The sequence below is a fragment of the Halichoerus grypus genome, chromosome 6 (genome assembly GCF_964656455.1).
Source record: "Halichoerus grypus chromosome 6, mHalGry1.hap1.1, whole genome shotgun sequence".
Lineage (NCBI taxonomy): Eukaryota > Metazoa > Chordata > Mammalia > Carnivora > Phocidae > Halichoerus > Halichoerus grypus.
In genome coordinates, this window is record NC_135717.1 from 178,818,430 (window position 1) to 178,846,267 (window position 27,838).

The 27,838-nt window shown below is 63.6% G+C and overlaps 1 protein-coding gene across 6 annotated transcripts; it reads right to left on the reverse strand.

Annotated features, from left to right (window-relative positions):
* Positions 1-330: 330 nt before the first annotated feature.
* SBF1 (SET binding factor 1) lies at positions 331-27,789 on the reverse strand. 6 transcript variants are annotated; one of them, XM_078076813.1, is made up of 42 exons: positions 27,573-27,788; positions 20,984-21,069; positions 20,414-20,551; positions 20,045-20,203; positions 19,849-19,959; positions 19,463-19,486; positions 19,138-19,243; positions 18,896-19,028; positions 18,713-18,821; positions 18,509-18,622; positions 18,322-18,399; positions 17,852-17,965; positions 17,646-17,774; positions 17,465-17,563; positions 17,163-17,367; positions 16,970-17,082; positions 16,052-16,201; positions 15,705-15,773; positions 15,466-15,624; positions 15,113-15,378; positions 14,855-15,027; positions 14,698-14,771; positions 14,425-14,620; positions 14,078-14,205; positions 13,414-13,592; positions 13,177-13,313; positions 12,859-13,066; positions 12,535-12,731; positions 12,084-12,221; positions 9,105-9,182; positions 8,607-8,788; positions 8,331-8,510; positions 7,895-7,996; positions 7,638-7,823; positions 7,443-7,569; positions 7,225-7,355; positions 6,924-7,154; positions 2,108-2,215; positions 1,802-2,013; positions 1,090-1,177; positions 865-996; positions 331-741 (listed from the first exon to the last, which is right to left on the reverse strand). In XM_078076813.1, exons 1-42 carry the CDS (start codon positions 27,625-27,627, stop codon positions 682-684), a joined length of 5,664 nt encoding a protein of 1,887 aa, XP_077932939.1. In that variant the 5' UTR covers positions 27,628-27,788; the 3' UTR covers positions 331-681. The 6 variants fall into 6 exon arrangements, 5 of the variants coding, with proteins under 5 accessions (XP_077932939.1, XP_077932937.1, XP_077932938.1 ...); XM_078076811.1 differs by having other exon boundaries at positions 331-780; XM_078076812.1 differs by lacking the exon at positions 19,463-19,486 and having other exon boundaries at positions 331-780.
* Positions 27,790-27,838: the final 49 nt, after the last annotated feature.

The window sequence follows — 27,838 nt, forward strand, 5'->3', positions numbered from 1 at the left end:
CCCGCCCTCATCAGCATCTCCCTCCCAGATTCCGTCCCATCTAGTCTCCTCTGACCTGGGACCATCCTCCGGACAGTCTGGCCCCATCTGCCCTCTTCAGAGCACACCTGCAGACGGCCACCTTCTGTCCAGGGGCTGCTTGGGGGTGCGGTGGGGGGGGGGGTGCCAGCCCCAAGACCACCCCTGAGGGTGGCTGGGCACCAAGCGAGGGCCTGATGAAGCTGCCTCCCCCCACCCCGGGCACCAGAGCTCGCCCCCCACAGCGGACGTGGGCCCCACAGAGTGGCTGGCGGGGGTTCTGGACGGGCCGAGGAGACACAGGCATGTGCGTGTTGTTAGTTCTCTCTTTATAGACTCTGGTTCTAGGAACAGGCTGCCTGTGGCCGGCCAGCTGGCACCACACGCTGACCGGGGGGGGGGGGGTCTATTTACAGGCCCACCGCGAGGGCTGTACCATGGCCGCCTCCCGGCCGGCGCTCACCCATAACTGCAGAATAAGTTACAGCCGGCCGGGCGGGCGGGGGTGGGCGGGGGGGGAGCTCGCAGGGGCTGTACACCTAAGTTTAGGGGGCGGGACCTCAATACTGTCGAGGGTGGGGGCTGTAAACATGGCCGGGGGGCCCTGCCCACCCCTAGTGGTCTCTAACGACGGGACGTGCGGCAGCCGGAGCAGAGCTGGGCTCAGGCGTCTGACAGGCAGCTCTGGATCTGGTCCACCCACTGCTGGGCTGAGGGCACGTCCTGGGCACAGAAGTTGTAAACGCGACGCGTCGTCTTCACCTGGGGACGGCCGGTCGCTGACTCCACGGTCCCACCCCACAGAGCCCCCTGCCCTGCCGTCCCTGGGCCCCGGCCACAGCTCACATCAAAGAAGGCCTTCTCGTCCACGGTCTTGGGGGCACCCAAGGTGGGAGTGCCGGGGGCCACGGCCTCCACTTCTGCCAGGTCGATGACACCCTTGCATTCCGTGTCCACACGGTGGTCATAGTAGCGCAGCTGAGGGGTCCGGGGGGGGGGGGGCAGGAAGTCAGGGCAGCGCTCCCCCCCGCCAGCTCCTAACCCCCCCCCCCCAGCCCCCCGACCACTCACCTGGTGCTTGGTCTTGTCCAGCACGAACCAGCGGGCCTTCCAGGGCTTCATGAAGGCCCCCTTCTTGTACAGGGTGCCCTCGTATGACCTGCATGCACGGCAGGACCAGGCCGGCCGTCAGGGCCACCCCTACCCACCGAGCCAGCTGAGCCCTGCCCTCAAACAGACCCAGGCTGGACTCGAAGGCTAGACTGGCCAGGGGCTCATGAAGCTGCCCTGGGGCTGTTCTTAGGAAAGAAAGGAGAGTCCCCATCCCTCGCCCCTTGCCCCTCGCAGGACAGGACACGAGAGAGGGTCTAGCACCAGGGTCTCAGGGTCTCTGGGAAGCAGAGCACGTGCAGGGCAGGTGCCCTCGGACGAGGAACATGCAGCAGGCGGGTCCGGGGAGGTGACCGTGGCAAGATGGCCCCTCTCCAGCCTGCCAGGCCCCAAGCTCACCTGGTGCCTGGCCTGCCCTCACGGGTACCCCACAGCTGCTGTCCCTCTACTCCTGGTTCTACGTCCCAAACCCCTTCCAGAAGAGCCCTCCTGCTTCTCACACTGTCAGCTTATGCCTAGGCCACCATTATGGCATCACGGCCTCCCTCACAAATCCTTCCGCCTAAGAAACGGCCAGAAGTCCCCCGAACACCGGCCCCCAACCTGAGAACCGCCCCACACCCAGTCCCCCAGCTCCGAGGATCCCACGGCAAAGGCGGAGGCGTCCTCACACCTGTTCTCACTCTCGGCGGTCTGGAACTGGCTGTACAAGGTGCTGGTGCTGCGGCGGGCTGCCTGGCGGGAACTGGACGCCGTTGAGCCGCTGCTCTGGTCGCTGTCCAGGCTGAGGCTCAGGGTGGAGCCCACAGGCCCCTCCTGCAGGTACACACCTAGCGAGCGGCGGTGGTGGGGCACGCTGGACGCCAGCAGGGAGCTGGGGGTGCCCTGGGAGCAGGAGGGGGGCCTGTGTCAGGGCCGGTGGCCGCCACCCTTCTTGACCGCAAGCTCGCCCTGGCCACCCGCACCCACGCCCGCTCACACGTCCGTCTGGCCGGCCCTCGAGGCGCTGTGCCGCCTTCACCCGGTCCCAGGTGTCCTTCCAGCGCTCAGCGGGTCGCCCCAGCTCTGCCTCCAGCCGCTGCAGCTCCTGGGGGAGGAATGGAAAACTAAGATCATTCAGAAGAAAATGCCCAGACCGAAATACGTTAAGACAGAATTACGGAACACAGGAAGTTGAAGTGACGGAAAGGTCTGACCTGTATTACGGGAGCACGGAAGTGGGTGAGGGCAGGGGATGGGCAAAAACAATTACCTGGAGAGAACAAAAATTAGTTGTGCAAACTAACAAGAGGAGCGCTGGGCAGAGGTGTGGAGCTCGGGGATGCTGACACGCATGGATCCACAGGGTGGCACAGGAGAGGGCATACGAGAGCTCTAGAGATGCAGAGGCTGGCTCGAGTCCTTGGCCAAAGTAGACCGCCATGGGCCAGGCAAGATGTCACCAGCCTGGCAGAGAGCAGCTACCAAGACACTGTGAGCTAAATCCAAATTCTGGAGGGTACCCAATGCAGGAAGACGCAGGAATTCCAAACGGAGTGGAGGTACCTCGCTGAAGCCCTGGAGAGGCCATGTCGGAGTCGGGCTCCTCTAACCCTAGGATAAAGCCTTCTCTAGAAGTGCCCTAGCAAAGCCGAAGGACGACCCTTGAGAAGACCAAGCTGAGCCACACGTTCTTTAACTGAGTGCAAGGATAAAATCCAAAACTCCTTAAAGGAAGACAACACAATTCTGATCCTCAACAATGCAGAATCCACAATGTCGATTATTAAAAAAATTACTAGACAAACAGAAAAGTAGGAAAATGAGAGCCATACTTAAGGCAGATGTTAAAAGAAATAGATCCAAAAAAGAAACAGGTATTGGAATTGGCATACGAGAAATTCAGAACAGTTGTTATAAATATGTTTAAGATGTAAAGAAAAAGACATAATGGTCAAGCAGACAAGAAATCTCTACAGAGCATGGAAACTATATTTAAAAAATGCAAATGGAAATTCTAGGGCTGAAAAATACAATATCTAAAATGAAAAATTCAGGGCTCCTGGGTGGCTCAGTTGGTTAAGCGACTGCCCGAATTCGGCTCAGGTCATGATCCTGGAGTCCCGGGATCGAGTCCTGCACCGGGCCTCCCTCCTCAGCAGGGAGTCTGCTTCTCCACTCTGACCCTAACCCCTCTCATGTGCTCTCTCTCATTCTCTCTCTCTCAAATAAATAAATAAAATCTTTAAAAAATAAAAAAATAAAATAAAATGAAAAATTCATTAGACAGGCTTAAGAGGATATTAAACATAATAAAGAAAAGAGCAGTGAACTTGAAGGTAGGATCATAGAAATCATCCAAGATGAACTGCAAAGAAGAAACAAATATGCCTCAGGGACCAATGGGACAATCAAGTCCCAGAGGAAAGGAGGGAGAGAGATTGTGCAGAAAAAACTTTTTAAAGAAATTATGGCCTATGGGGTGCCTGGGTGCCTCAGTTGTTAAGCGACTGCCTTCGGCTCAGGTCATGATCCCAGGGTCCTGGGATCGAGCCCCGCATCGGACTCCCTGCTCCGCAGGAAGCCTGCTTCTCCCTCTCCCCCTCCCCCTGCTTGTGTTCCCTCTCTCGCTGTGTCTCTCTCTGTCAAATAAATAAAGTCTTTAAAAACAAAAGTTTAAAAAATTATGGCCTAAATTGCATTAAATTTGATGAAAACTATCATCCCATAAATCTAAGAAGCTGAAAAAGCTCTAAGCAGGAGGAACAAAAAAAACCCACATAAGGGGCGCCTAGCTGGCTCAGTTGGAAGAGTTTGCAACTCTTGATCTTGGGGGTCATGAGTTCAAGCCCTATGCTGGGTGTAGAGATTACTTAAATAAACTTTAAAACCCCACATGATGGTCAAATTGCTGAAACCAAAGATGAAGAGAGAATCTTAAAGGTAGTCAGAGAAAGAAAGGGCGACATTACATGCAGTTTACAAAGATAAGGAAAAGCACCAACTTTTAATCAGAAACAATGCAGGTGTCTGGGTGGCTCAGTTGGTTGGGTGTCTGCCTTCAGCTCAGGTCGTGATTGCAGGGTCCCAGCATTGAGCCCTGCATCAGGCTCCCAGCTCAGCAGGAAGCCTGCCTCTCCCTCCGACCCTCTCCCCTCTTATGCTCTCTCTCTCTCTCAAATACATAATTAAAATCTTAAAAAAAAAAACAATGCATGCCAGAAAACCATGCAATGACATCTTTAAACTGCTGAGTGTAAAAAGCTGTCAACCTAGAATTCTATATCCACAGAAAACACCCTTTATTTTTTTTAAACACTTTGACAGAGAGAGCGAGAGAGCACAGGCAGGGGGGAGCAGCAGAGGGAGGGAGAAGCAGACTCCCCGCTGAGCAGGGAGCCCGACCCGGGGCCCAGTCCCAGGACCCTGGGATCCTGACCTGAGCTCAAGGCAGACGCTTTACTGACTGAGCCCCCCCAGGCGCCCAGAAAACACCCTTTAAAAAATAAAGGCAGGGGCGCCTGCGCTCAATGCAGTCTGTTGAGCGTCTGACTCGTGGTTTGGGCTCAGGTCACGATCTCAGGGTCATGGGATGGAGCCCCGGGTCGGATTCTGTGCTCAGTGCGGAGTCTGCTTCAGATTCTCTCTCCCCCTCTGCCCTTCCCCTGCTTGCACTCTCTCTCTCTCTAATAAATAAATCTTAATAAAAATTAAAAACGAAGACACGGGAGACCTGGCTGGAGAAGTCAGTGGAGTGTGCGACTTGATTTTGGGGTTGTGCGTCGAGCCCAGCGTTGGGTGTACAGATTACTTAAATAAATAAAACCAAAAATAAAACAAAAGGGCACAACAGGCCCAGCCAGAAGCCACTGTGTTTTCAGGGCCCTCTGGGGGGGACCAGACACAAAGCCGCAGCAAACCGATACCGCGGCTGCCACGGGTCTGTCTGCAGTTCCGCGATGTCTCCCTTGGCCAGAAACGCACGAAGCTGCCTCCGAGATCAAAGCACCGAGCAGACAATGGCAAGGCAGAGCCCCCCGACGTGGACGCCTGATCCCCGGCGAGTACGGCCACGCCGGAGCACAGCCACCGTCCGTGCTGCTGTGCGGCGTGGACAGCACGGAAGCCGCCCCCGGGGCAGAGGCACGCCACGGGAAGGGGGGGCCGGCAAGCGTCCCGGCTGGTGGAACCCTGACGTGTTTCCAAACCACCTCCTCAGCGATGCCAAGTAAAAGCACTGAGCACCCATGAAAACACAGCACGGTGGAAAAAATGAAGTATGCCGGGAACCTTCAAAATAAGTAAAGGCACCACAAAGACATTTTTGGGTGAATAACAGCTGAGGGAATCCGTCACTGGCCGACCTGCATCACGAGAAACGCTGGAAGTTCTTCAGGCCGAAGAGAAAGGGAGGAGTGAGGATCACTAGAAACAGCAAGCAGAGGAGGCGTCCTCCTCGTTTTCTAAAGTCTTCCAAGCAAAGCTGACTGTTTAACACACACAGTCCGTGCTGCGTGCTTCCGTCACGGGTAGGACACGTGAGGTGAGCGGGCGGGCGCTGGCGCGGGACCGCCGTCCCTGGCCGCCGCTGAGACGAGCACGAGGGTGTGCAGCTCGAGGTAAATGCAGCGGAACGCTCAGTTGTTAGGAGGGAAAAACAGAAAAGGAGGAAAGGAGCAAAAACTAAATACGACAAACAGTCAACAAACAGCAAAAGGCTGGACTTCAGGGGCGCCCGGGAGCTCCGGGGGTGCAGCGTGCGACTCCTCATCTCGGGGTCTGAGTTCAAGCGCCACGGTGGGCGTGCAGATTGCTTAAAAAAAAGCTGGACTCCAACCCAACCATGTCAATAACTAAGTGTGAAGGTACTAAAAACTCCAATGAAAGAAACCGTCAGATTGGGTAAAACCAACCACATGCTGAGTGCGAGAAACTCAGCTTCAACAAAGACGCAGACCGGTCAGAATGACAAGGCCCCACGATGACGCGACGCTGTGAGGAAGCTGAGCGGCACAATTCACGTCAGACTCCAAGACAGTGAGAATCACCAGAGACAAAGAGGGTCTCCTCTGCTCTCTCGGCTTATGGGTCACCCGTGTCCCCCCAACCCCTGGGTAACGGGTGCCTTTAGGCCAGGCCCAGTGCTGCGCTGTCGACATACATTAACTCTGTTTACACCTCCCCACCTCCCCGAGGGGCCGGCATCAGCACCCTCTTCCCCCAGAATGAAACAAGCTCCCAAGGCCGTAGATATCCCCCAAAAGCCAGACGGCCGGGGGCTGGGAGGGGAACGCAGACCCCCGGTGTTCCGGAGCCGAGGCCCGTGCGGGACTCTCAGGTGCTGCCCTGCCCTCCTCTAGGCCAGCTCTCTGCCCTGGCAGATCCTGACTCCAGGGGCTGAACACCCGTGTCCCCCGAGAACGGCAACTCCCAGCTTCCAGGCCCACAGGCCCACCTCCCTCTGACGGAGGCACAGGGCAGGCTGGACCCAGGGCCACCACGGGCCCGTGGCTGGCTGACAGCCAGGGGCACCCGGGAAGCAGGTGCGGCGGTCTGGGAGAGGGCAGGAACAGTCCCTGGGAAAACCCTGTCTTCTCCGAGGGCCGACCGTACACGTGCCCAGAACAGAGAAGCCACTTCGTGGGACCCAGGGGTGCAGGCCAGCAGCCTTTGGTCATCACGGCCTGCACACACGACGCGGGGCGGGGCGGGGCCGGCCACCCCAGGCTGGCAGGCGCCTCACAGGGTGGGGAGAGGGGCAGGGCCCCTGGACCGAAGCGCGCACCCGTGTGCGCCCACGGCGCCTCGGTGCTCACCTCCAGCAGGCGTGAGATGGCATCCGGCTGGGCTCGGGGGCGGCTGTCGTAACAGGGCCACACCACCCGGCGCCTGCTCTGGGGCGCACCCCCGTCAGGCCGCTCTTCCTCTGGAGGCTCAGGGGGCCCCTGGGCCAGCTCCCAGTCGTAGGGGGGGCCCTCGGCCAGCGTCTCCTCGGTGTAGAAGTCCCACACCTTCAGGTTGGACACGTTGCTGTAGGGCCGCAGGACCTGGGGGTGGGGGTGGCGTGAGGAGCTGGGCGGGAAGGCGCCCGCCCGCCCCAACCAGGCCCCGACTCACCTCCGTGTCCTCAGGTGCGTACATGTAGTTGTAGAACACGGGCGTCCTCTTGCTCAGCCGGTCCATGTACTCCCACACGGACCTGCACGCCTGCGCGCCCCTGCGCTCCCCCTTCTCCTCGTACAGTAGCCCTGCAGGGGTAGTGCTGAGCCCCGGCCACCCTCCAGGCCCAGCCCCGGCCAGCCCGCCCTGCCCTGAGGCCCAGCCCTGCCCCGTACCCAGCTCAATGCGCTCATAGTCCGAGTCGAGCAGAAAGGTCCGGAAGCGGCGGGATGCGTGGTGGTAGCCAAGGAACTTGAGGTAGAAGGGGCTGAACTCGAACTCCATGGGGAACTGCAGGTGGACCTGTGTGGGGTGACGGGTCAGGGGCCGGGAATCGGCAGGCACAGCCCCCACCGTGGCCACCTGCTTACCTGGTGCACACAGTCCAGGAACTGCAGGAAGACGGGCGTGAAGCCACTGCCCTGCCCAGCCAGCGTGTGGGCCCCGCGGTGGCTGAAGCGATGGCCGAAGGAGAGCCACTCCTTCTCCACCAGCAGACGGAAGCCCTCCAGCGTGCGGTAGAAGGGGTCGGACAGCAGCTGAACCAGAGACACCACCTGCCAGCACCGCCCGTCAGCACAGCGCCCGCAGGCCCCAGCCCGGGCTGTCCCCGCGGCCCACCACGCACCTGGGTGGTGATGTCCCAGCCGTCCTCCAGGCTCACCAGGACGGAGGAGCCCGAGTCTAGGAGCTCCACCACCAGCACGGACACCTGGAGCAGCTTGTGGATCTGCAGGGACGGGCAGCCCCTCAGCACCTCCCAGAGCCAGTGCCCTTGGCCCCCAGCACCCATGCAGGCCCCCGAGGCCCACACCCTGTCCTTCAGATGTCCTACCCCCCCCCCAACAGAGAGCAGGTGGCCCCAGCCTCCCTCCACCACACGGTACTACCATCCAGCTGGGAAGCGTCTACCACCCCCTCCCGGGGCCCAACGCCATCAGACAAGCAAACCAGGACCCCATCTGCCCTTGGCTCTAGGTAAGCAGGCACTCCCACGGCCCCCCGCCCCCGCACGCCTCCTCGGGGCCACCCCCAACCCGGCAGTGGGGGTAGGGCTAATAGACCTGAATCAGCCACTCTGAGTCCTCCAGTGAGCGCAGAAAGGAGACCGGGCTGGGCTCAGGGAAGGGGCAGCCCGGGACACATGCCTTCAGCAGCTTTTTAAAGCTGGCCTTCACCTGCCGTGCCTCGAACACCTCGATGGGCACCAGCTCCCACTGCTGCAGGGGGTCTGGCCGCACACCCTGAAGAAGGCCAGCCGCGGTGAGATGCGCCCAGGCCCTGGGCCCCTTCCCCGCCACCACCCCCCCCGCCTGGCCCTGTGCCCCCACCCCAGTCACCTTGAGCTGGGCTTTGTCCCCAATGATGTAGAGGGCTGCACGCTGGGGCCGCAGAAAGCCTGGGTCAGGGGGGGCCCCGTTAGCCTGGGGCGGGCCCAGCATGTCTCTGCCTGCTAGCCGGGAGCCCACGTCAGCGCCGAGCCCACCACTGCGCCCACTGGCCCGGACACTGCCCAGTTTACCTGCACAAAGAAAACATGAGCATCTGTCCAGGCCTGGGGCACCACTTAACCTGGTGCTGAGCTCCCCAGGCAAGGCAGGGGAGGCCAACAGGACCGCAGCTGGGCCTGCATCTGCGTTAGTGTCGGAGGGCTGGGGCGGGACTTGGGGCCTCAGGCTGTTAGTGCCCAGGGCTGTGGGCAGGGCTGGGTTATGCTGGTTGTCACGCGGGGCTGTTAGTGCCAGATGTGGGGGGACGTTAGTGCCCACGACTGCTCAATCATACAGGGGTCATCAGTACCAGGTGGGGGGGGCCAGCCTGTGTGGCCAGTACGGTACCTCGGGGAGCGGTCCATCTGGAGGCCGAGGCCGCCATGGGGTTGGACAGCGTGGTGACCCTGGCTCTGGGGCTGGGCACTGGGGGCACAGCAGAGAAAAGGCTCAGGCCTGACCCCAGGCCCGAGGGTGTGCCCAGCATGGAGGGCCTGTGGTCCAAAGGGACTAGCTATAGGGCTGGGTTCCCACCAAGCCCCTCAGGAGCCCCACAGATAGCGGGGGGCAATACCAAGGCCCTCTGAGCCCTCAGGGGCAGGCCAGGGAGCAGAGAGCCAGTGGCAGGTAGAAGAGAGGCAAGAACCCTGGGATCTCCATCCAGCGCCTCCTCCACAGCCCATCCCCGCACCCTCAGCCCCCGTGGGCACTGCCCAGAGCTGCTCACAGTGCACACCAGCAGGGGGGGCCATCAGGTACAGCCCAAAGAAGAGGAAGCCTGGAGCCTGGAGCTCCTGGCCAGGAACCATGGACACGGGCAGGCCTGAGCCCCAGGGGCAGCACTGGCGGAGTAAGGCCACCTGCCTGAGAGGCCCAGGCCCCCGGCTTACAGGCGGGCACAGCCAGGCCTGGAGGCCCAGGGAGCCCAGAGGTCCAGGGAGCCCGGAGGCCCAGGGAGCCTGGGGGAGGAAGCTCCCCAGTGCCCTGGCTCAGCCACCTCTGCAGAGGGCAGCAGGGCACTGTCCCTATCCGCCACAGCAGCGGCCGCAGACAAGCACGACACCAGCCTGCCACACTGCAGGCAGGACGCACGATCACTCGCAGCAAGGACGTGTGTGTCTCAATTAAAACCCACACACGGCGGAGCCCCCAGATGCCCCCAGGCAATGGGGGGGCTTGCTCTGAACTCGGGGGACACGGGGAGGCAGCACCAGGGGGTTCTGGGCACAGCCAAGGACACCCAGGCCACATTAAGGGAAGACACAGGCGCTGGGGACAAAGAATCCTGTGGGGAGGGTGCCGCCTGCAGGCGCTACTCAGAACCTCTCTGCGACGGTGGGACCGTAAAACATGCTTGATGATGGACGCTGATGTTTGGAAGACCAAAAGCCCCTTGAACGAGGAACAAGAGGGGAATGGGTGGGTGCCAAGACTGCCCCCCATAAGCGACCACAAGGGCACACCGGCTGCCCCTGTACATGAGCCCAGACCTACGGGTTAAACAGGGACGGAGGCTGGTGCGCAGACAGCAGGGGGTGTGTTGTGCAGAGCAACACCAAGCAGAGGCAGAAGCGGGGTGTGGGGCCTCCGTGGACCTCGACGGGGAGGTGAAGGCCCTCGTGTGTGCTGGAGACGCCCCCGCCGCTCCAGGAAGGGGTGGCAGGGCTACTGTGAGGCCCCGCGGAGTGGGCAGGGCGGGAAGAATCAGGCAGCATGAGCACGCTTCCACGAGGCTCCACCCACTGGTGGTGCCACCAGCCCCCAAAACCCACCCGTGCACCCCAGCGCACCCAGGACCTAGAGCACCGGCACAGAAAGATGCAGACGAGCATGAGAGGAGGGACGGGGGGAATGAGGAAGGCCTGACCAACAAGGGATCCTGGTGTGGTGTCTGCACCAGCCAGCACCTGAGGTGCGTCTCACAGCCAAGTGACCCCGCGTGTCACGTACCGACTCTGAACCAGGTGGGGTACACATCGGTCACGGCACCCACACCTCCCAGGCGGACACCAGGCTGGGGTGGGGGGCAGGCCCAGGCCAGCAAGGGGAGCCTCACAGATTAAGCCCAGACAGAGGCCCCTGGACGCCAGGCCCCAAGCACAGACGGCCAGCATGGGCTGGACAGCAGCTGGAGTCCTAGGTCCAAGGACGAACCCTTGAGAATCTATCAGCCAGACCAAGAGGATGAGGCAGACGGGACCAGGGCATCCGTGGGGACCCAGGCAGGGGGGAGGGGGACATGGGGGCGATGGGGGCTTGCGGGGGGGAGACGGCAACAGCTGGGGAGAGACAGGGCAAGGAGAGAGGGGTAGCAGAGGACAGGGGTACACGGCGGAGATGGGGTGGGGGGGGAGAGGGAAGGTCAGGGTCAGGCAGGGGTGATGGGAGACCTGGATGAGATGGGGGGAGGACGGGATCAGGGAAAAGCAAATGGGGTCAGTTGGGAGGTTAAGTGCGATGCAGGAGAAGTGACTGCCGTGGAGCCAGGGCCCTGGAGGACGAGGCCGCCCCCGTTCTGATACCGCCTCTCCCCCGACTTACAGAATACGGCCCCCACGGTGTCCTCTCCCGCCTGCAAGCCTCTCCAGGAACCCAGCACAAAGACAGCTCACCTCCCCAGAAAGGTCCCCACCTGTCACCAAGAGGTCAGACCAGCCCTCCACAGCGGCCACGTACCCCTCGGACAGCAGCACACACGCTCGCATCCCCAAGCCCCTCTGCGGCCCCCCCACGCCAGTGCCCCGACGGTGAGGGGCAGGGCCCACCGATGGCCCCAACCTCCCAGGCCTGGTGCCTTCTCTGCCACCTGCAACAGTGAGACCCTGCCACACCGGACAGAAAGCAGGGCCAGGTCCTAAGGGCCTGGATCCACGTGGGCACAGTGGGTCCAGCGGGTGTTGAGAGCGCCCGTGGTGGGGACAGGGATGGGGAGACCAGTACAGACAAGACTGAAGGAGCCAGGACAGATGAACGATGCAGCCCAAGCTGTCAGATGGCCTTGACAAAGTGGAGGGACAGGACAAAAGGGCAGCCACCGCGACAGCAGGGGTGGTGGGAAGTGCGGGGACGCGCAGGACAAAGGAGGGATGGGGCCCAGGTGGGGGTTTCAAGGGTCAGCTGTGTCCAGGGACCTGGAGGCAGGCTACAGGCAGGGAAGAGGAGAGGGTCAAGGAGCTCGGCCCAGGCAGGAGACAGGACCGATCAGAGCTGGGCTTCAGGATACCTATGTGATCCCACACCCCACACATTCCACCCCCTCGCTGGCCTGCCTTCCACAAATGCCAACACGGCACCCCCGAAGACCCCCCGCCTGCAAGCACCCCTCACCGTGGCTGCCCACGTGGGCAGAGGAAAAGCCGCTGAGGGTGTTCCGTCCGGACGCATCCGCGTAGCGGGGCATGGAGCTGACCACGGCCTGCAGGTACTTCTCCTGCTCCAGGCTGCCGGAGTCTGCCTGGGACTGGCCTGGGGGAGGGGAGGGGCTGGAGCCAGGTCGGGGGTGGAGGGGGGCGGCGAGGGGGCGGTGCGGGGCGCAGGCGCGCGCGGGGACGGGCGGGGGGGGGGCCGCAGGGGCGCGCGGGGACGGGCCGGGGGGGGGGGGGGGGAGGGTGCCGCGGGCGCGCGCGGGGACGGGCGGGGGGGCCGCAGGGGCGCGCGGGGATGGGCGGGGGGGCCGCAGGGGCGCGCGGGGACGGGCCGGGGGGGGGGGAGGGTGCCGCGGGCGCGCGCGGGGACGGGCGGGGGGGCCGCAGGCGCGCGCGGGGACAGGCGCGGGTACCTGGGGAAGGCGCGTTCTGGGCCTTGAACAGGCCGACGACGCCCTTGCCGTGCAGGCCGCCAGAGCGCAGCAGCACCGCCCGGGAGCGCCCGCTGCGCCAGCACACCACCGGGAACCGGTTCTGGCGGTAGCAGCGGGACACGCGCTGCAGGGCGTTGTCCTGGACGCTCTGGGGGACGATCAGCAGCCCCGGGTAGCTGCGAGGAGTCAGACTTGTCCGGCTGAGGCCGCAGGGGGCAGGGCACGCCCCCAGCCTCCGCCGCGCTCCCCCCAGGCGTGCCACCGGACCGGGAGCCAGGGCGCGGCTCCGGGGCGGCTGCTCACCTGCGGCAGATGGCGTACATGCGGTTGACCGGGGAGATTCGGAAGGGCTCGGACTTGGCGCGGCTCAGGCTGCTGCTCAGCGTGCCCAGCCCCAGACGCTGGTAGTCCCGGCAGCAGGCCCGCTCCACCAGGCTGCTCATGGTCATGCGATCCGAGGGCTTCAGAGCCGAGGACGGGGTCAGTGTGCTGGGCTCCAGCTCCTCCAACACTGGGGTGGGCGGGGAACACGGGGCACGTCACCCACAGAAAGCCCAGGCCCCCTGCCCTGCACATGGGGTCTTCACCCAGACCCCCGGGGCTTCCCGCGCCCCCACCCACCTGAGATCTCGTCCTCCTGGTCCTCAGGAGGTGGCTGGCCCCGGTGCTCCCAGCTGGGGGGGTTGTACTTCTTCCGAGTAACGTACTGTCGCCCGAGGGTTTTCTTGGCGTTCTTCACGATATTCCGGGACAGGGTCCTGGAGGGGGTGCGGGAGTAGGTCAGCAGAGGCAAGGAAATGGACGCGGGGGGTACACACACACAGGGAGGGGCGGGGGCCCCGGGGCCCAGCGCCACACCTGAGGGAAGGGCCCTTGTCCTTGGTGGTGCGGGGCGGCCGGCCGGGTGTGTGGGCGGAACCCAAGGTGAAGGCGAAGGTGCCCCTGATGTCCGGCGGGTACCGTAGCTTGTGCAGCTGCTTGCGGAAGAGCTCGGCGCTGTCGGACCCCACCTCCTCGTCAAAGGCCATCTTCAGCAGCTGTGTCAGACAAGAGGCCCTCAGCGTCCGGGCGCCCTGGGCTCTGGCCCTGGCCACAGAGGCACGCAGGCCGCCGGCAAGAAGCTGGGGACCCCCTGGAGCCTGGCAGGGGCGTCCTCCTGAGGGACAGCGGGCATGTGCAGGGGCCACTCGTCATGCTGTGTGTGGCCAGTTGTCACCAAGTTGTCACATTTGTTTGTGTCACTTTCAGTTGTGCGGGATACACGGATGCCAGGGTCAGGGTCCCCCCAAACAAGCACAGGAGCCCTAAAGGCCAGCACGTCACACAGGCCGACGACACCGAGCTACAGCACGGCGGCTTGAGCGTGGACAAGACCTCACAGGCGCCACAGGTGAGGTCCCGCCTAACAGCAGCTCGTGAGAACGAGACTGGGGGCTCAGAGCCTGTGGGCCTGTGAGAGCCACGACGCAGGGGCCCCAGAGCCCCCCAGCACGCCCGTGCCCAGCACGTCCCCTGGCCAGACCTGGAATGTGCAGGAGCGCAGCTGCAGCCCGTCCTGCAGGAGCTGGTCCACGGGGGTCTGCACGCTGATGCGCTTCTCCTTGGTCAGCGCGGCCACCGGGAAGGAACGCACCACCACCTGTTCCCCGACTTAGCACAGGCCGGGCAGAGTCAGGGGGAGGGCAGGACAGGGGGTCACAGAGTCTCGGGGTACCAGAGCTATGGAGGTCCCGGGCAGGTGGGAGGGGGGCAGACGACGACCTGTCTTGCACAGAGACCCCGTGCCCCTGAGGAGGGAAAGTCCTATTCCCCCCAAGCACCCCGGTGGGGAAGGGAGGGCGGGGGCAGACGAAGGGTCCAAAGGCTCACCCAGGGGGTCGGTGGGCATCCCCGTGAAGATCACCCGGTACGTGGTAAGGAAGACGGCGCCCTCAGCCGGGAGCAGTGCGGGTCCCCCTCCGGTGCCCCCCGCACCCCCCTCACGCCCATCTGGCAGCAGGTAGACGCGCAGGCCGTCCAGCACACACTCCTCATCGGGCAGCAGGCGTGGCCGCAGCAGTTTCGGCTGCTCAGGGACAAGAATGGCACCTCGGATACCGCCCAGGCCCTGGGGCCCCGCAGCCCTGCCCGGTCCCCGCTCACCTTTTGGATGGGGGGCAGCCTCTTGCTCTCACGGTGCACAGCCTCCAGAGTCTCGATGTGCATCTGGACGATGTCTGGGAGACAGTCGCTTTCATACCCTGGGCCCCCCATGCCTGCCCGGCTCAGGAGAGCGTTTCCACACCCAGGCCCCCCGTACCTGGCACCATGACATGCAGCCCCTTGAGGTGGTCGCTGGTGACCCCACTCTCTGTGCAGACCTTGTCCACAAAGCGGTTAATGAAGCGGACCACGGCCCCGGCCACATCACAGGTCTCTGCATCCTCGAAGCCACTCTCCGTGTCATAGCTCTCCGCCACACTGCCCGCCATGCTAGGCCAGGGAGGGGGCACGTGGGCACAGGCCCGGCCACCCGAGCCCCACCCACCCTCCAAGGCCCACGAGGCCCCGGCCGCACCTGCTGGTGACCAGGCTGTTGCTGGCGCTCTCCAGGTCGCCCAGCCCTGCGCGCTCCCGCAGGAGGCGGCTCTTGCTGCTGTCCAGGGGCAGAAGCAGGTAGCTCATGCGGTTGGCGTAGTGGATGGCCTGGCTGAACACCGTGCTCTCCTCCTTCTGCACCAGCTCCTGCTGCTTCTCTCGGCTCAGGGTTGGCCACAGGCGCCGCTGCTCAGAGGCCACATCCAGGGCAGAGCGCTCGTCCTCCCGTGCAGACAGCTCCCCCACCTGCCACAGCGCCCAAGGTGAGCCAGGACGGGGCTGGGCTGGGCTGGCCTGAGGCCCGAGGCCCGAGGCCCGGGAGTCCCCGCACACCTGCACGTGGTCTCCGTCCTCAGCGGGCTCTAGGTAGAGGGCCCGGATGTGGGTCTGCACGTCCCCGTAGAACATGGCCTCCCAGAACTGCGGGGTACTCCACACCACGTGCTCCTGCACGCAGCTGTATGCAAACTGGGTCACTCCCGGGCTCAGCTTCTGCAGAGGCCAGGGTGGGGGGTCACCAGGTGCAGCAGGAGGGGGCGAGGGAAGGGCACCGGGGCGACCCCAGCACTCACCCGGCAGAAGGCCGTGACCAGGGGCAGCAGAGCCGCTGCGATGCCATGCTCGTCCAGGGAGGTGCAGTCCTGCAAGAGCCGTGAGCTGCCCGAACCGTGCCCACACGCCCACCTGCCCTGACCGGCCCCACCGCCAGAGCAGCATCTCCCACCACTGTCCCCGTCTGCGCCGGCTCCCAAAGGGCCGCCCAGAGGTTCAGGTCCTCCCCCTGCCACCCCCACCCCAGACCAGGATCTCCCCAGCTGTCGGCACTGCCAGAAGATGCATCCTCATGGGTAGACCGGGGAACCCCTGCCTGCCCCACCCTTGCATCCACATCAGGAGCAGGGTGGGGGCCCGGCCTCACCTGCAGGCAGCAGTTCATCATGCGGACAACGAAGTCAAACTGCTGGTGGTCCAGGACTGCCCGGTTCTGCTGCACGTGCAGGTGCAGCTCTTGCGTGAGGCAGCGGCGTGCCGCGCGCCCCTTCAGGGCCCTCAGCACAGCTGGCAGCAGCTGGGGACAGGAGAACACGGGGCTGGGGGCATCCAGCCATGCCCTGGAAGGAGGGGGGAGGCACAGGGACAGAGCCCAGGAGGGGAGGGCAGCGGCCCCCGGGAGGCCAGAGCCCAGGCTCTAAGCATAGAGGAGACCTGGAAGCGGTCCAGGTCGGGTGTGCCTAGACTCTGCGAGTTCACTGCCCCACAGAGACGGAGACGCTGCACATCCACAGCCAGGGTGCAGCCCCTTGGCCCTGAGCCCCAGCACGCACCAGCTCCCATGTCTGCAGCCCCCCGCTGGCCAGGGCCTCAGTGTCCAAAAAGCGTAAGTCTAACGCAGAGCTGGTGGCCGGCTGGGCACCGGGCAGGCCACAGAAAGGGCTGTGTGCTTGTTCTCTTACTGCTTTTCATCGTAAAACCACTGGGAGCCCTGCAGGCCCCTCCGAGGAGACCGTGCAGCCGAGACGCAATCTGGCTGCTGTGAAACCCAGAGGAGCTCTCGAGCACCACAGAGGGCGAGACCAACACACACAACTGGGGCGGGCCTGCACTTCCGTCAGGAAGGATGAAGAAGAAACTCAGCAGCAGAAACCTGCAGGTTCCGATGTCTGGAAGACGAAGTAAAGCCCTCCTGCGAGCCCCCCCCCCCTCCGCAGGCTCTGCCCAACTGCACTGAGGAAGGGGACTGACACCTGGTGTCACCTGCCCCTCATGCCCCTGGCAGGTGAACGAACCCTGGGTCCAGCACCCTTCACAGGTGCTCCCTGCGCCCGGCTGCCCTCACCTTCTTAGCCTCAAGCATCTTCCCCTCAAACACGTAGGAGATACAGTTTCGAACCACCTCCAGCCGGCGTGCGCTGTTGCCATGGAGCCCACCACTCCGCTCCAAGATGGCAGCTGGGGAAAAGAAAACGCACTCATCTCTGACCTCGTGCCTACCCTGGGCCGAGCTCCCTGGCCCCCTCCCCGTTACGCACTCATGGGGGGCCCCGAGGGCACGGTGGTCCTCCTCTCAGCCTTCACGGCCGGGGGTGCGCCCTGCATCTTGGCTGTGGCCTGGTCCACGATCCACTGCACCATGCCGTCATCCAGCCGGGGGAAGGGGCGTGGCACCCGCCGCAGGTGACTGGCCTCCCCCGGCCTCTGCACCTTGTGCATTGCCACGGCGGGGTACGGATTCTCCTGGGTGGGACACGTATAAGTGTGGGCAAGCTCCCTCATGCCAGGTGGCACGGTGACCGGGCCAGGCTGGTCCACCCCCTTGTGTCACCCGCCATACATTCTTGTAAAGCTGCTCTGCCAGTTCTTTGACATGACGCAGGACACGCTGGGGGTGGTTCTCATCTGCCCGCATCCGTGCCACCTCATGGGCCACCAGCTGGGGGAGGAGGCAGGGTCAGGCAGGCTGGGCGAGGCAGGGAGTGGTGGCGGGGGCTCCTCCCAACTGGGGTGGGGGTCACCTCATCGAACAGGTCCGTAGCACGGTAAGGGACCCCACGCTCTGACACGAAGCCTGCAAAGGCCATGCCCTCCAGCACCTTCATCAGGAAATCATCCTCCACCAGCCCACGCTGGCCCAGGAAGGCTGCCTGGGGGCATACAAGGGGGTCAGCCCCTCAGCATTGACTTCCTGCCCGCTTCCACCCTTAGCCCGACTGTGGCCCACCTTATGAAAGCGGATGACAGGCTCGGGATGGATGCGGACCATGTGCAGACACCAGCGATAGCCCTGCAGGAGCTGAGCAAAGAGCCGCAGAAAGACGGCACGCAGTTCCTTGTCCTGAGGCGCAGGCGAGTGCAGGTGAGGGCGAGGCCACAAGCCTGCCCCAGCCCCTGCACATGGCAGCCCTCCACCTGCCCCAGGCTCCACCCCGACGCACACACACACACCTACCCATGCCCTGCTAGGCCTCCCAGGCGCCTCTGCCCCGTCCTGCTCCTCCAACCTTCTTTCACACTAAGCCACAGCGACTCCTCTGAGGCTCAGTGCTGACGACCACTCCCGTACAGACCCCTTAAAAAACTCACCCCCCCCCATGCGGCCCCCTGCAACTGGCCCAGAGGGGTGGCTGCAGACATAAGGAGAGGGCGCAGGGTTAGCACAGGCCCCTGCGCTGGGACCGCAGTGACCCCCACCTGCATCTTCAGGGAGGAAGCGTTTGTTGATGGTGGTGGGAAGGCAAGATCCGCTAACTCCAGCTCTGGATCCAGGACCTGCAGAAGCAGAGGGGAGTAGGGATGGCCGCGCACCCAGGGCCCGGGGCTCCCCTTGCTGCCAGGTGACCCCATCTCAGCTGCCCCGAAGCCCCTGGCCCCGCCTCACCATGCTCAGCACACTGTGTGTCTGACTCTGCAGCGGCTCCGGCAGGGGGGGAATGTGCACACACTCAGGGACCGTCACCGTCCCTCCGTCGAGATCAGCAACGATCACGTCCAGCTATGGATCAAAGGGAGCAAGCGGTCAGGGAGCCACGGGCCAGTCGGCGTGGCCCGGAGCAGGGAGGCAGGCACAGGCCACAGCCCTCACCAGCTCTTGGGTCTCTGCCTGGAAGGCCGCGTTGACACCGATGATGAAGGGCGTGGGGGTGCTGAGGACCTCCAAGAGCTGCGCCGGCAGGATGGGCACGTAGGTGAAGCTGCAACGGGCGAGGGCTCAGTGCGGGGGGCCGAGGGCGGGGCAGGAGGAGGGGCTGGGCGGCAGCAGGGGCACCTGTATCGGAGAGGAAACAGCAACGCCAGGAGGCCCCGGCAGGCATCTGACAGTCGCTGGTAGCTCCGGGACAGGAAGAGCACCTTGTGCTCCGTGAGTGCAGCGCAGAACAAAGACAGCACGTTGGTGATGCCTGCAGGGAAAAGCACAGGCTTGGAGGGCCAGCTGAGCACGAACCCCACCTGTGACCCGGGCCCGGCGGGGGAGAGGGCGGCACGCGCAGCTGGGGCGGCCGGGCTCACCCAACTGGCGGAACAGCAGGGCGACACTGCAGCGGCTGATGGGCAGCGAGTCGGCGAGTGGGGTCTGGATGACCTGCCGGTCACCGGCCCCCAAAGAGATGGTTCTCTGTGGAAAGAGAGGGGCCAGTGTTCAGCTGCCCCGACCAGACCCGTCTCTGCCCAGAGCTCCAGGAGCGGAGGCGAGACCGGCCAAGACAGGCCTCACAACAGGAGGGAAAGGCCACGGCCGGCCTCCCGGCCTGAGCACTGCTGCCGAGGAAACTCAGGGCCTCTGACCTGGGGCAAGGTGGGGCCTGGGTGGGCAGAAGAAACAAAGAATCCGTACCACTCCATCCTCAACAGAGTCCAGCTGCACAGGACAGACAGGCAGAGAAACACAGTTAGACGCACCTACACGTGGGGGCACTGACCAGGGAGCAGACAGACACGCCGACACCAACATCCAGAGCCAGGCACACCCAAGGAACAAGAGGACAGAGAACCTGAAGGGTGCCAGGTAGGGAGCCAGGCAAGACATGGGACAAACAGGTGAGCAGGCAGGGCCAAGAAGGGAATACAGGTGATGGCAGCCCCAAGACGCAGGAGAGTGTCCAAGGTCTGGGCCATGCTGAGCCCAGCTGGACGCTGAGCGCCCACAGGCCGCACCCTCGTGGTCTGGGACACCGGGAGGGCCGTGGCTATGGGCGGACAGCAGCTGCCCCCAGGACCCACCTGTGAGCCCCCAGCCAGGGGGATGATGCACGTGAGCAGGTTTCCGATCACATTCTCCAGGCCCACGTTCAGACCCTCCACATGGATGGTGTAAATGAGGCCCAGGCTGTTCTGCAAGGACCACAAACTGGGGAATGGTGGCGCCACCGGCGGGGGCACCCCATATCCTGCCTTGAGCCCTGGCTGCCCGCCTCACCCTGAACACCTCCGCGTGGTCCAGTCGAGACACCAGCACCAGGGTCTTTGGCGCGAACAGCTGGCCAGGTGGGCCAGGGGTCGCAGGTGACAGTTGCGCTGGGCCACCCTCGTCCGCCTCCTCCTCCTGCTCAGTGGCGTCCTCGGCGCACACCACTTCCTGTGGACAGAAGCCCCGTCTGCCCCGCTCTCAGGCATGTCCCACAGGCCCAGGGGGAGGACACCGGTGACTCAGACGGGACTCAGGCCTCCGTGGGGTTGAGGCACCAGGACTTGCCACAGACAGGGAGACACATGCATGGACAGAGGCAGAGGGAGTCGGCCGTAGCCAGAACCCCCTCAGGCTGTACCCCAGAGCCCCCAAGATGACCTGTGTGGGCTCTGCTGGCTCCCAGAAGGTCAAGCAGGCGCAGTAGTGCCGCTCAGAGTTGATGTCGGTGAGGACGGCAACGAAGAAGGTTGGTGGGTTCCTCTCAGGACACAGCTGCCACCCGCTGGGCTGGCAAAACTGCAGGGAAGGGGGGTGCGGGGTCAGCAGTTAGCTCCCTCTGTCTCCCTGCCCTCAGAAGTCTGCCTCCAGGGCATGGACACCAGGTTCCAGTGTAGCAGGGAGCACCTCACTCTGCGACCCTCGGTGCATCTCACCTCCTAGACCCCAACCTTCCCCCCAGAAGGAAGTCACAGCTTCTGGTCTCACTGTGGCCAGAGAACTCCCTGATGCAGGACATGGTCTCCCCATCACAAGGGACAGACAACATGACGTGCTGTGGGCACCAAGTACCCTGCCAGCCAAGCCCGTGACCCCCACCCTCCACCCTCTGCAACAGTTCAGCTATCTCCTTATGCCCATCGGGGGCTGGGCACCGCAGAGGCTCCTCACAGTCCTGGGGAAACCAGTGCCGGCCTGCCCCCACCCCCACCTCAGCACCCCCCCACTCACCAGCTCGATGCCCTGGGGGAACGGGTTGTCCTCCCAGTCCTTCTCTGGGAAGCGTTGCAGGATATGGCCCTGGCCTTCCCCACTCCCTGAGGACAGAAGCACGTAGTCAGGGCATCTCCCACCACCCACACCCCCCACCCAGGCAGGAGCCTCAAGGGTCTCAGATGGAAACCTCCTACCCAGCCTGGACTTTGTGTAGCATCAGACCAGCCTCAGCTCCCAGACCTATCATTTCCCTAAAAATAGTCTCATGAGGGGTGGCCACTAGGGAGCCACGGACCCCAGGGCCCCCAGAGGGCACAGAGAGAAGCCCTGGTATGGGACAGGGAGTCCTGAAAGCCTCCGGCTAGGCCAGGCACCAAAAGCACGGAAGCCCCGGCCTGGTGCCCCTCCCGTGCCCCTCCCCAACACGCCAACACCCCCGGGCAGAACCCACCTCCAGCCTGCCGCACACCAGCAAGCCAGCTGTCCACCAAGGGGAGAGCAGCTCTGGACTGTTCCATAGCCGACCACCAGCTTCGGCACTCAGCTCCCACCAGGCAGCGAGCGCCATGAGGACGGGGGCACCCCACTCCCTGGTTCACCTCACCTGCCAGCTCTGAGCCCACTCGAGAGGCAGAGGTCTCACACCTGTTGTCTGTGCCAGGGGAGAGAACCCCCAGGCCCAAACTGCCCTGTACCACGGCCTCAGAGACAGGCCCGGCACAGGGCCCAGAGAGGTGGTAGCTGTCAGGAAGGACAGAGACCAGGTCTCAGGACACCCACTGAAGGAGCACCCTCCTGGGCACTGGGGATCCAGCCACAGTCAGGGGCACTGAAGGCCTGTGCTGTCTCTGCCTGCACACAACACCGCGCACAGCCGCACAGACCGGGGGCGCGGAGCGCAGCCCCCACGGGTCCCCTGGGCCAGAGGGAGGGATGCGGGCAGGAGGCCCAGGGCTGCTTCCCCCACTCCATGCCTAGGGCACTATTCCCAGCTCCGGTCCACATGGGTGGAGTCAGGGGCCCCTGCATCTTGCTCACCCGCTCCAGAGCCAAATTAGGAGGCATGATGAGGGCCCTGTCAGGGGACCACTCACCTCACAAGACCAGCAGAGAACGGACACAGGTCTCTGTTCTACCTCCAGCTCCCACCCAGCACGGCAGCAGGGTAAAGCAGCTAAGACAGACCTCCCTACCTTCACCTCCCACACACGACAGGCAGGTCCCTGGGCACAGATGTCCCCACCCTATGCTCGAACCAGCTTCGACACCACCGCCCACTCCAGTAGGAGAGTAGGAGCGAATAGGTAAGGAGTGGGCATTGGGCATGAAGCCTCTCTAAGGGCCTGCCCCAAGGCCCAGAAAGCCAAGGGGCACAGCCTCTGAGGACCTGCTGGATACAGCTCCCCCACCCCCGTCCAGCCAGCCTGGTCCATCCTAAATGTGCACAGGAGCCTCGGACAGAGCCAGGGGCCTGGGCACTGGTGAGGAGACCCCAGCCACGCGCCAGCAAAGGAGCTGAGCTACAATCTCAGGAGACCCCCCACCCTCCAGGACCATGGAGGCAATGCCAAGGAGGTCGGCAGCGGCGGGCAGGTTGCTGCCGGTGGGGCGAGGAGGGGCCATGACTCTGACTCACAAAACCTCAGTTTCCTGTTCCCCACCCCCTCCCACCACTGAGACTCTGAAAAGACAGACCAGATGAGACAGGGAACAGGAACAGGTGTCTGTTGGTACCGTACCTATCTACACATAAGCATGCACACACGCACATGGTCCACTAAGACAAAGCCCCTTGGGTCCCCCCAGGCCCACTCCCCAGGGCCACCCTCAACAGGCCCAGGCCAGCTCACCCTGAGCCATGGCTTCCCTCCCCACCCACTCCCCCAAGGGCTGATTTGTGCGCAGCCCCAAACCACCATCTGGGCCTGGGCCTGGCTAGCACCCAGGGCTCACCCAGTTCTTGCCACGAGGCAGCGGGCGGAGGAAGGAAGAGGGGGTGTATGCAGACGGGGACAGTAGCCTCTGCCCCACAGGCTCCCTCCCAAGGCCAGACAGCCTTCGGAGGGCTGCTCTCAGCAGCCTCTCCCCACAGGGAAGCAGACAACGTAACTGGCCATTGTCCACGACCCACCCTCCCCACCCCATTTAGCCTGTGAAACATCAACTCCCACTTGCAGGGTTCCGCCCTCTGAAGAACCAACTGGAGGCTTTCTTTCAACTGCCCCCACGGCCTATGCCAGTAGGCATCCCCCCCACAACCCCCAGCTCCTTCTCTGGGCCATGATGGTCCCAAACTTGGCCTTCAGGTCTCAGCCCAAAGAGTGCCCCCTCCTCCAGGCAGCTCTCTGCACCCTGCCTGAGCCTGGGGCCTAGAGCAGGACCCCCAGGACCTCCCTCCCTCCACTAAACTCCTCTGTGGTTGCTGGTGCACCTGTTGGCTGGCTGGGCCAGATGGGAGCTCCATAAGCAAGAAACTACGCCTCTGTATCCATCACTGCACCTGTGCCCGGCACAGACGCAGCCTAATTAGGGCTTGCCGGATGCACAGGGCCAGCTGCACAGCCATCCTCCCACACCCAGGCCCACTCACACCCCACAAGCAAACAGGTTCCTTAATCAGAAGTGCAGGGCAGCTTTTGGAGCCCCAGGGTGCTCCAGGACAGGCAAGCCCTCCCTGGAAGGGCACACCACAGAGAGGCCCGGACTCCTCCTCTCTTTCCAACCCTCTCTGAAACCTGGCCCACACCTCAGCTCTGTGCTAGCAGGGGCCAGGCTGCAACCTGGCTGCTGGCCTGCATCCTGGGGGAGGTGAGGGCTCTGCCATGTCTCCCAGTGTCCCCCACCCACTTGAGCCCTTGTGGCCATGGAGGTGACCTGCAGCAGCTCAGCTCCCTGCCCCACCAGAGCCTCCCCCACCTCGGAGGAGGAAGGGCACCCTATCACCCCACAGTGGTAGAACTAATCTAACCAGCACCAATCATGTGTCCCAGGGTGGGACTCTTTGAGAGGCCTTAGGAGGAAGGGCACCAAAGTCCCCTGAGACACACAGGCAGACAAGCACTTCCTCTTGCAACCATGTCCCCACAGCCAGCCCTGTGTGGGCTGTAGGCCTGAACACAGGGCGAGAGAACACAGAGCACGCGTTCTGTCATCTGCTGGCAGTGGCCGTCACCAGTGCCAGGCTCCGACGCCTGGAGGGCCAGCCCAGGCCAGCATGCACTGTGAGCAGAGGCAAGGGAGGATGGCAGCCTCCTCTGCCTGCCCCTCCCGTTCCTCCACACACCCCAGTGCAGACGCCCTGGGACAAGCTCAGCGATAGGAAGAGAGTGAAGGAAGGACGGGACCTTCCTGCTGCTCCACCCACCCAACCTCCACACCCAGGGCGTCCCAGCAGCCACAGCAACAGGATGTGTGCAGAGGGGCTGCCGCCTCTCCAGTGGTCCTCCCCAACCTTCCCCCAGGCAGACCAGACCGGCTCCCAGGGTGGGGGCTGGAAGCCAGCTGAGGCCATTCCAAACAGCCCCAACCTGCTCCAGAGGGCAGGAACATGGGTGGGGAGAGAAGATGGGGCCCAGGAATGTGGCCCGCTCAGCACAGTCAGATCTGAGAGAGGCCAGGCCATGGGACAGGAGGTCTTCTTCTCAAATGCTAGGGGTGGGGCTGGGCATGGGGAGGGGGTGCACCAGGAGGGGTCCTCCTCCGTGGTAGACATGCACCCAGCTGCCTGGTCAGGTCAAGTGTATCTCCTGCTCCCAAAGACACACCCTGGCACTGGCCATGCTGTGTTCAATCAACTGACCACTGCCAGGGCCCTCCCAGCCCAGAAGCTAGGCAGGTGTGATCTGACTGGCCCCCACAGCATCCCCAGAGCTGGGCCCGGGGTACAGAGGTGCTAACCCCATGTCCCGAGTGAAGGAGCTCCTCCCACTCACCAGGGGAGGCGTCTGCTCTCTGAAAGTTGGGGTCCCATTCAGCCCCCTCCCCATGCTCCTGCCTGGAGAGGTCTGCCAGATGGTAACCATAAAACCAGATGCTCCCGGGCGCCTGGGTGGCTCAGTTGGTTAAGCGACTGCCTTCGGCTCATGTCATGATCCTGGAGTCCCGGGATCGAGTCCCACATCGGGCTCCCTGCTCAGCAGGGAGTTTGCTTCTCCCTCTCCCGCTCCCCTTTCTTGTGCTCTCACTCTCTCTCTCAAATAAATAAATAAAATCTTAAAACACACACACACACACACACACAAACCAGATGCTCCCTCAGGCAGGGCTCCTGTACCCAGACCCTGCGTCCACCAGCTCCAGACAGGATGTCCAGACCTAGGCCAAGGACAGATATCCCCCTCGCCCACCCCTCCACTGAACCCAGAAGACCCTGCATCCCTGTCCTGATGTCCTCGGCCTGCCAGCGCACGGGTCCTCCCCTCCAGCAGCAGTGCCTACGGGTGTCCACACACCCGCTGCTCATCATTAGTAAGACGCCCACTACGTCCTGCAGCCTCCCCTGTGAGCAGCTCCACATTTGTGTCCACCTCATGCTCATGGCAGCCTGGGAGGTCTGTGTGACTCATTCCAAGTCCACATGAAAAAGCTGAGGTGCAGAGAGCTGGAAGACTGGCCCAAGGTCAAGAGCTATCAAGTGGCAAAGCAGGGACCACTGACCCCCCATGTAGTGCTCCTCTGCTTCAGGCTTCCCCCTCCACCGGGCTCTGACCTCAGCACTATGGCCAGGGTCCTGACCGTGGGCTTATTTCTCACAGGGATGGATGAGTCCTGCCCACAGAGGCCCTGAAGCTGGGTGGCCAGCCAGCAACTGACCAGCTCCAGCCCTGGAAGGCAGTGGTGAGGGGCCTCCATGGCCCACACCCCTACTGCAGTGGACACTCAGGGTAAGCAGGCATTATGGACTCCAGCCTTCTCTCCTGTCTTTATCAGAGACCACAAATGCCAGGGGTGCCCACCCCGAGTGTCACAGCCAGCTTGCCATGGAGCCCACTCATACCACCTCCCACCTCCCTAATTCACCCTCAACTCCCCACCCCTGTTGCTACCACCTGGCCTCTGCCTGTGGTCTCTCCCTCCCCAGACCCTTCCCACACCACCCTCAGCATTGTCAGCCTCCAAGCCCACTCTGTTCATGCAGCTCCAGCCCAGGGCCCCTCATGCTGGGGCAGCCCCTCAGCCAACCTTGTTCCCCTGGATCCCATGCCTCCCTCTGTTCCAGGTGGCATGGCCTCCTCACTGCCCCGACGTGCACCTTGGAACAGACAGTTCTCCCTCTGTGGGCCTCTACAACACTGACAGTGAGCCTGCCACGTGCAGACTGGGACACAAAGATGACTGGTTCTTGCTGCAAAACCTCCCTCTCGGGAGGAAGACACGCTCATCACTGAGGGTGTCAGGGGATGAACCCTTGGACAGAGAAGAGGAGCGAGTCCTACAGGGGCACGGAGGAGGGTCTGGAGCGTGCAGGGTCCAGCAGGTAGAGTCTCAGCAAGAAAGGCAAAGAGGAGAGAAAGTCTGGGTTCCGGGTGATGACAGTGGCAACTGGGCTGACAAGCAGCAGCACAGATTGGGGGCTCAACCCCACCTTCAGTCTCGAGGTTAAGCCCCAGCCTGACCCCAGAGGCATCCCCCAAGGACATGTACTGCCCCCCTGCAGTTGGGATTTGAGCCCACAGCTTGGTGGTGGCTTAGCCTCTGTGGGGGCTCAGACCAGGCAACCAGCCTCTCTGCCCGACTCCACTCTATGCACGAGGGAGAGGGCAAGGAACCCTTGGTGGGCTGTTGGGAGGAAGAAATGAGATCACACACAGGGCTGTGCAGGGCCTGGCACACGGAGAGCACTCCCCAGCCCACTGTCTCCACGACTGCTGCTGATGTCATTGTCAGGCTCTCTTTTCTGCTACCCCTGGGCTGAAGGGCTCTCAGACACAGGCGCTACCCCTAGACATGGACCTCCTGGACATCGGCACCAGTCACCACAATGATCCCCCACCCAGGGCTTGGCGTCAGGCATGAGGACCGCAGGCCCTCTGCCAGGAATGCTCTTCTCTCTCTCCACCTCACATTTCCTCCTGAAGTGGTCCTTAAATCCCACCCCTCTTCTGCATCCCCCCTGGACCAGAGACATCCCACACGGGCAGGGCGGAGGCTCCAGACCAGAGGCACCGGGGGTCAAAGGAGGGGCTTGCAAGCGAAATATCCGTGCCCCTAGAGGCAGAGCTACCCGGCAGTCGGCCAAGGCAGAGAGGGCCCATCCCACCCAACTGGGAGCCGGGAGGCCGAGCCTTCTCGGGGCCCTCCCACCTCCCAGGCCCACGCCAAAGCTCTGCCTGACCCGGTTCTGTCCTGAGTGTGATGGGCAGGTTCGGCTCGCCGTGTCGCACGGCCCTGCTGTCCTCAGAGTGGCCGCCCCTCCCCGACCCCCGACCCCAGCCCGGCAGGTGCTCCGGACGACCCTCGTGCTGGCCCGGCGGCCGCGGCCCGCCCGCCTCACATGTCCCCGCGACTGCCCCGGAGCGCCTGTCCTGCCGCCCCGGCTGACCCTTCCCGGTCTCCGGGCTCCGGCCCTCCGCCCTCAGCCCTCGGCCGCGGGCCCGGCACTCACCGCGCGGGTGCGGCCCGAACGCCACCAGCACGAAGTAGTCCGCGAGCCGCGCCATGGCGAGGTGCGCGGGCGGGCTCCGCGGCTCGGGGACGCGAGGGCGGCGCGCTCATGGCCCGGCCCCGGCCCTGGTCCGTGCTCCCCGGACACCCCGGGCCCGCTCCGCGGCGGCAGCCAGGGCTCCCGCCGCCATCTTCCCAGCCAGCCGGCCCGCCCGGCCGCCCCGTGCGCCTGCGCGCTCCCGCTCCGCCCCCATCGTGGGCGGGGCC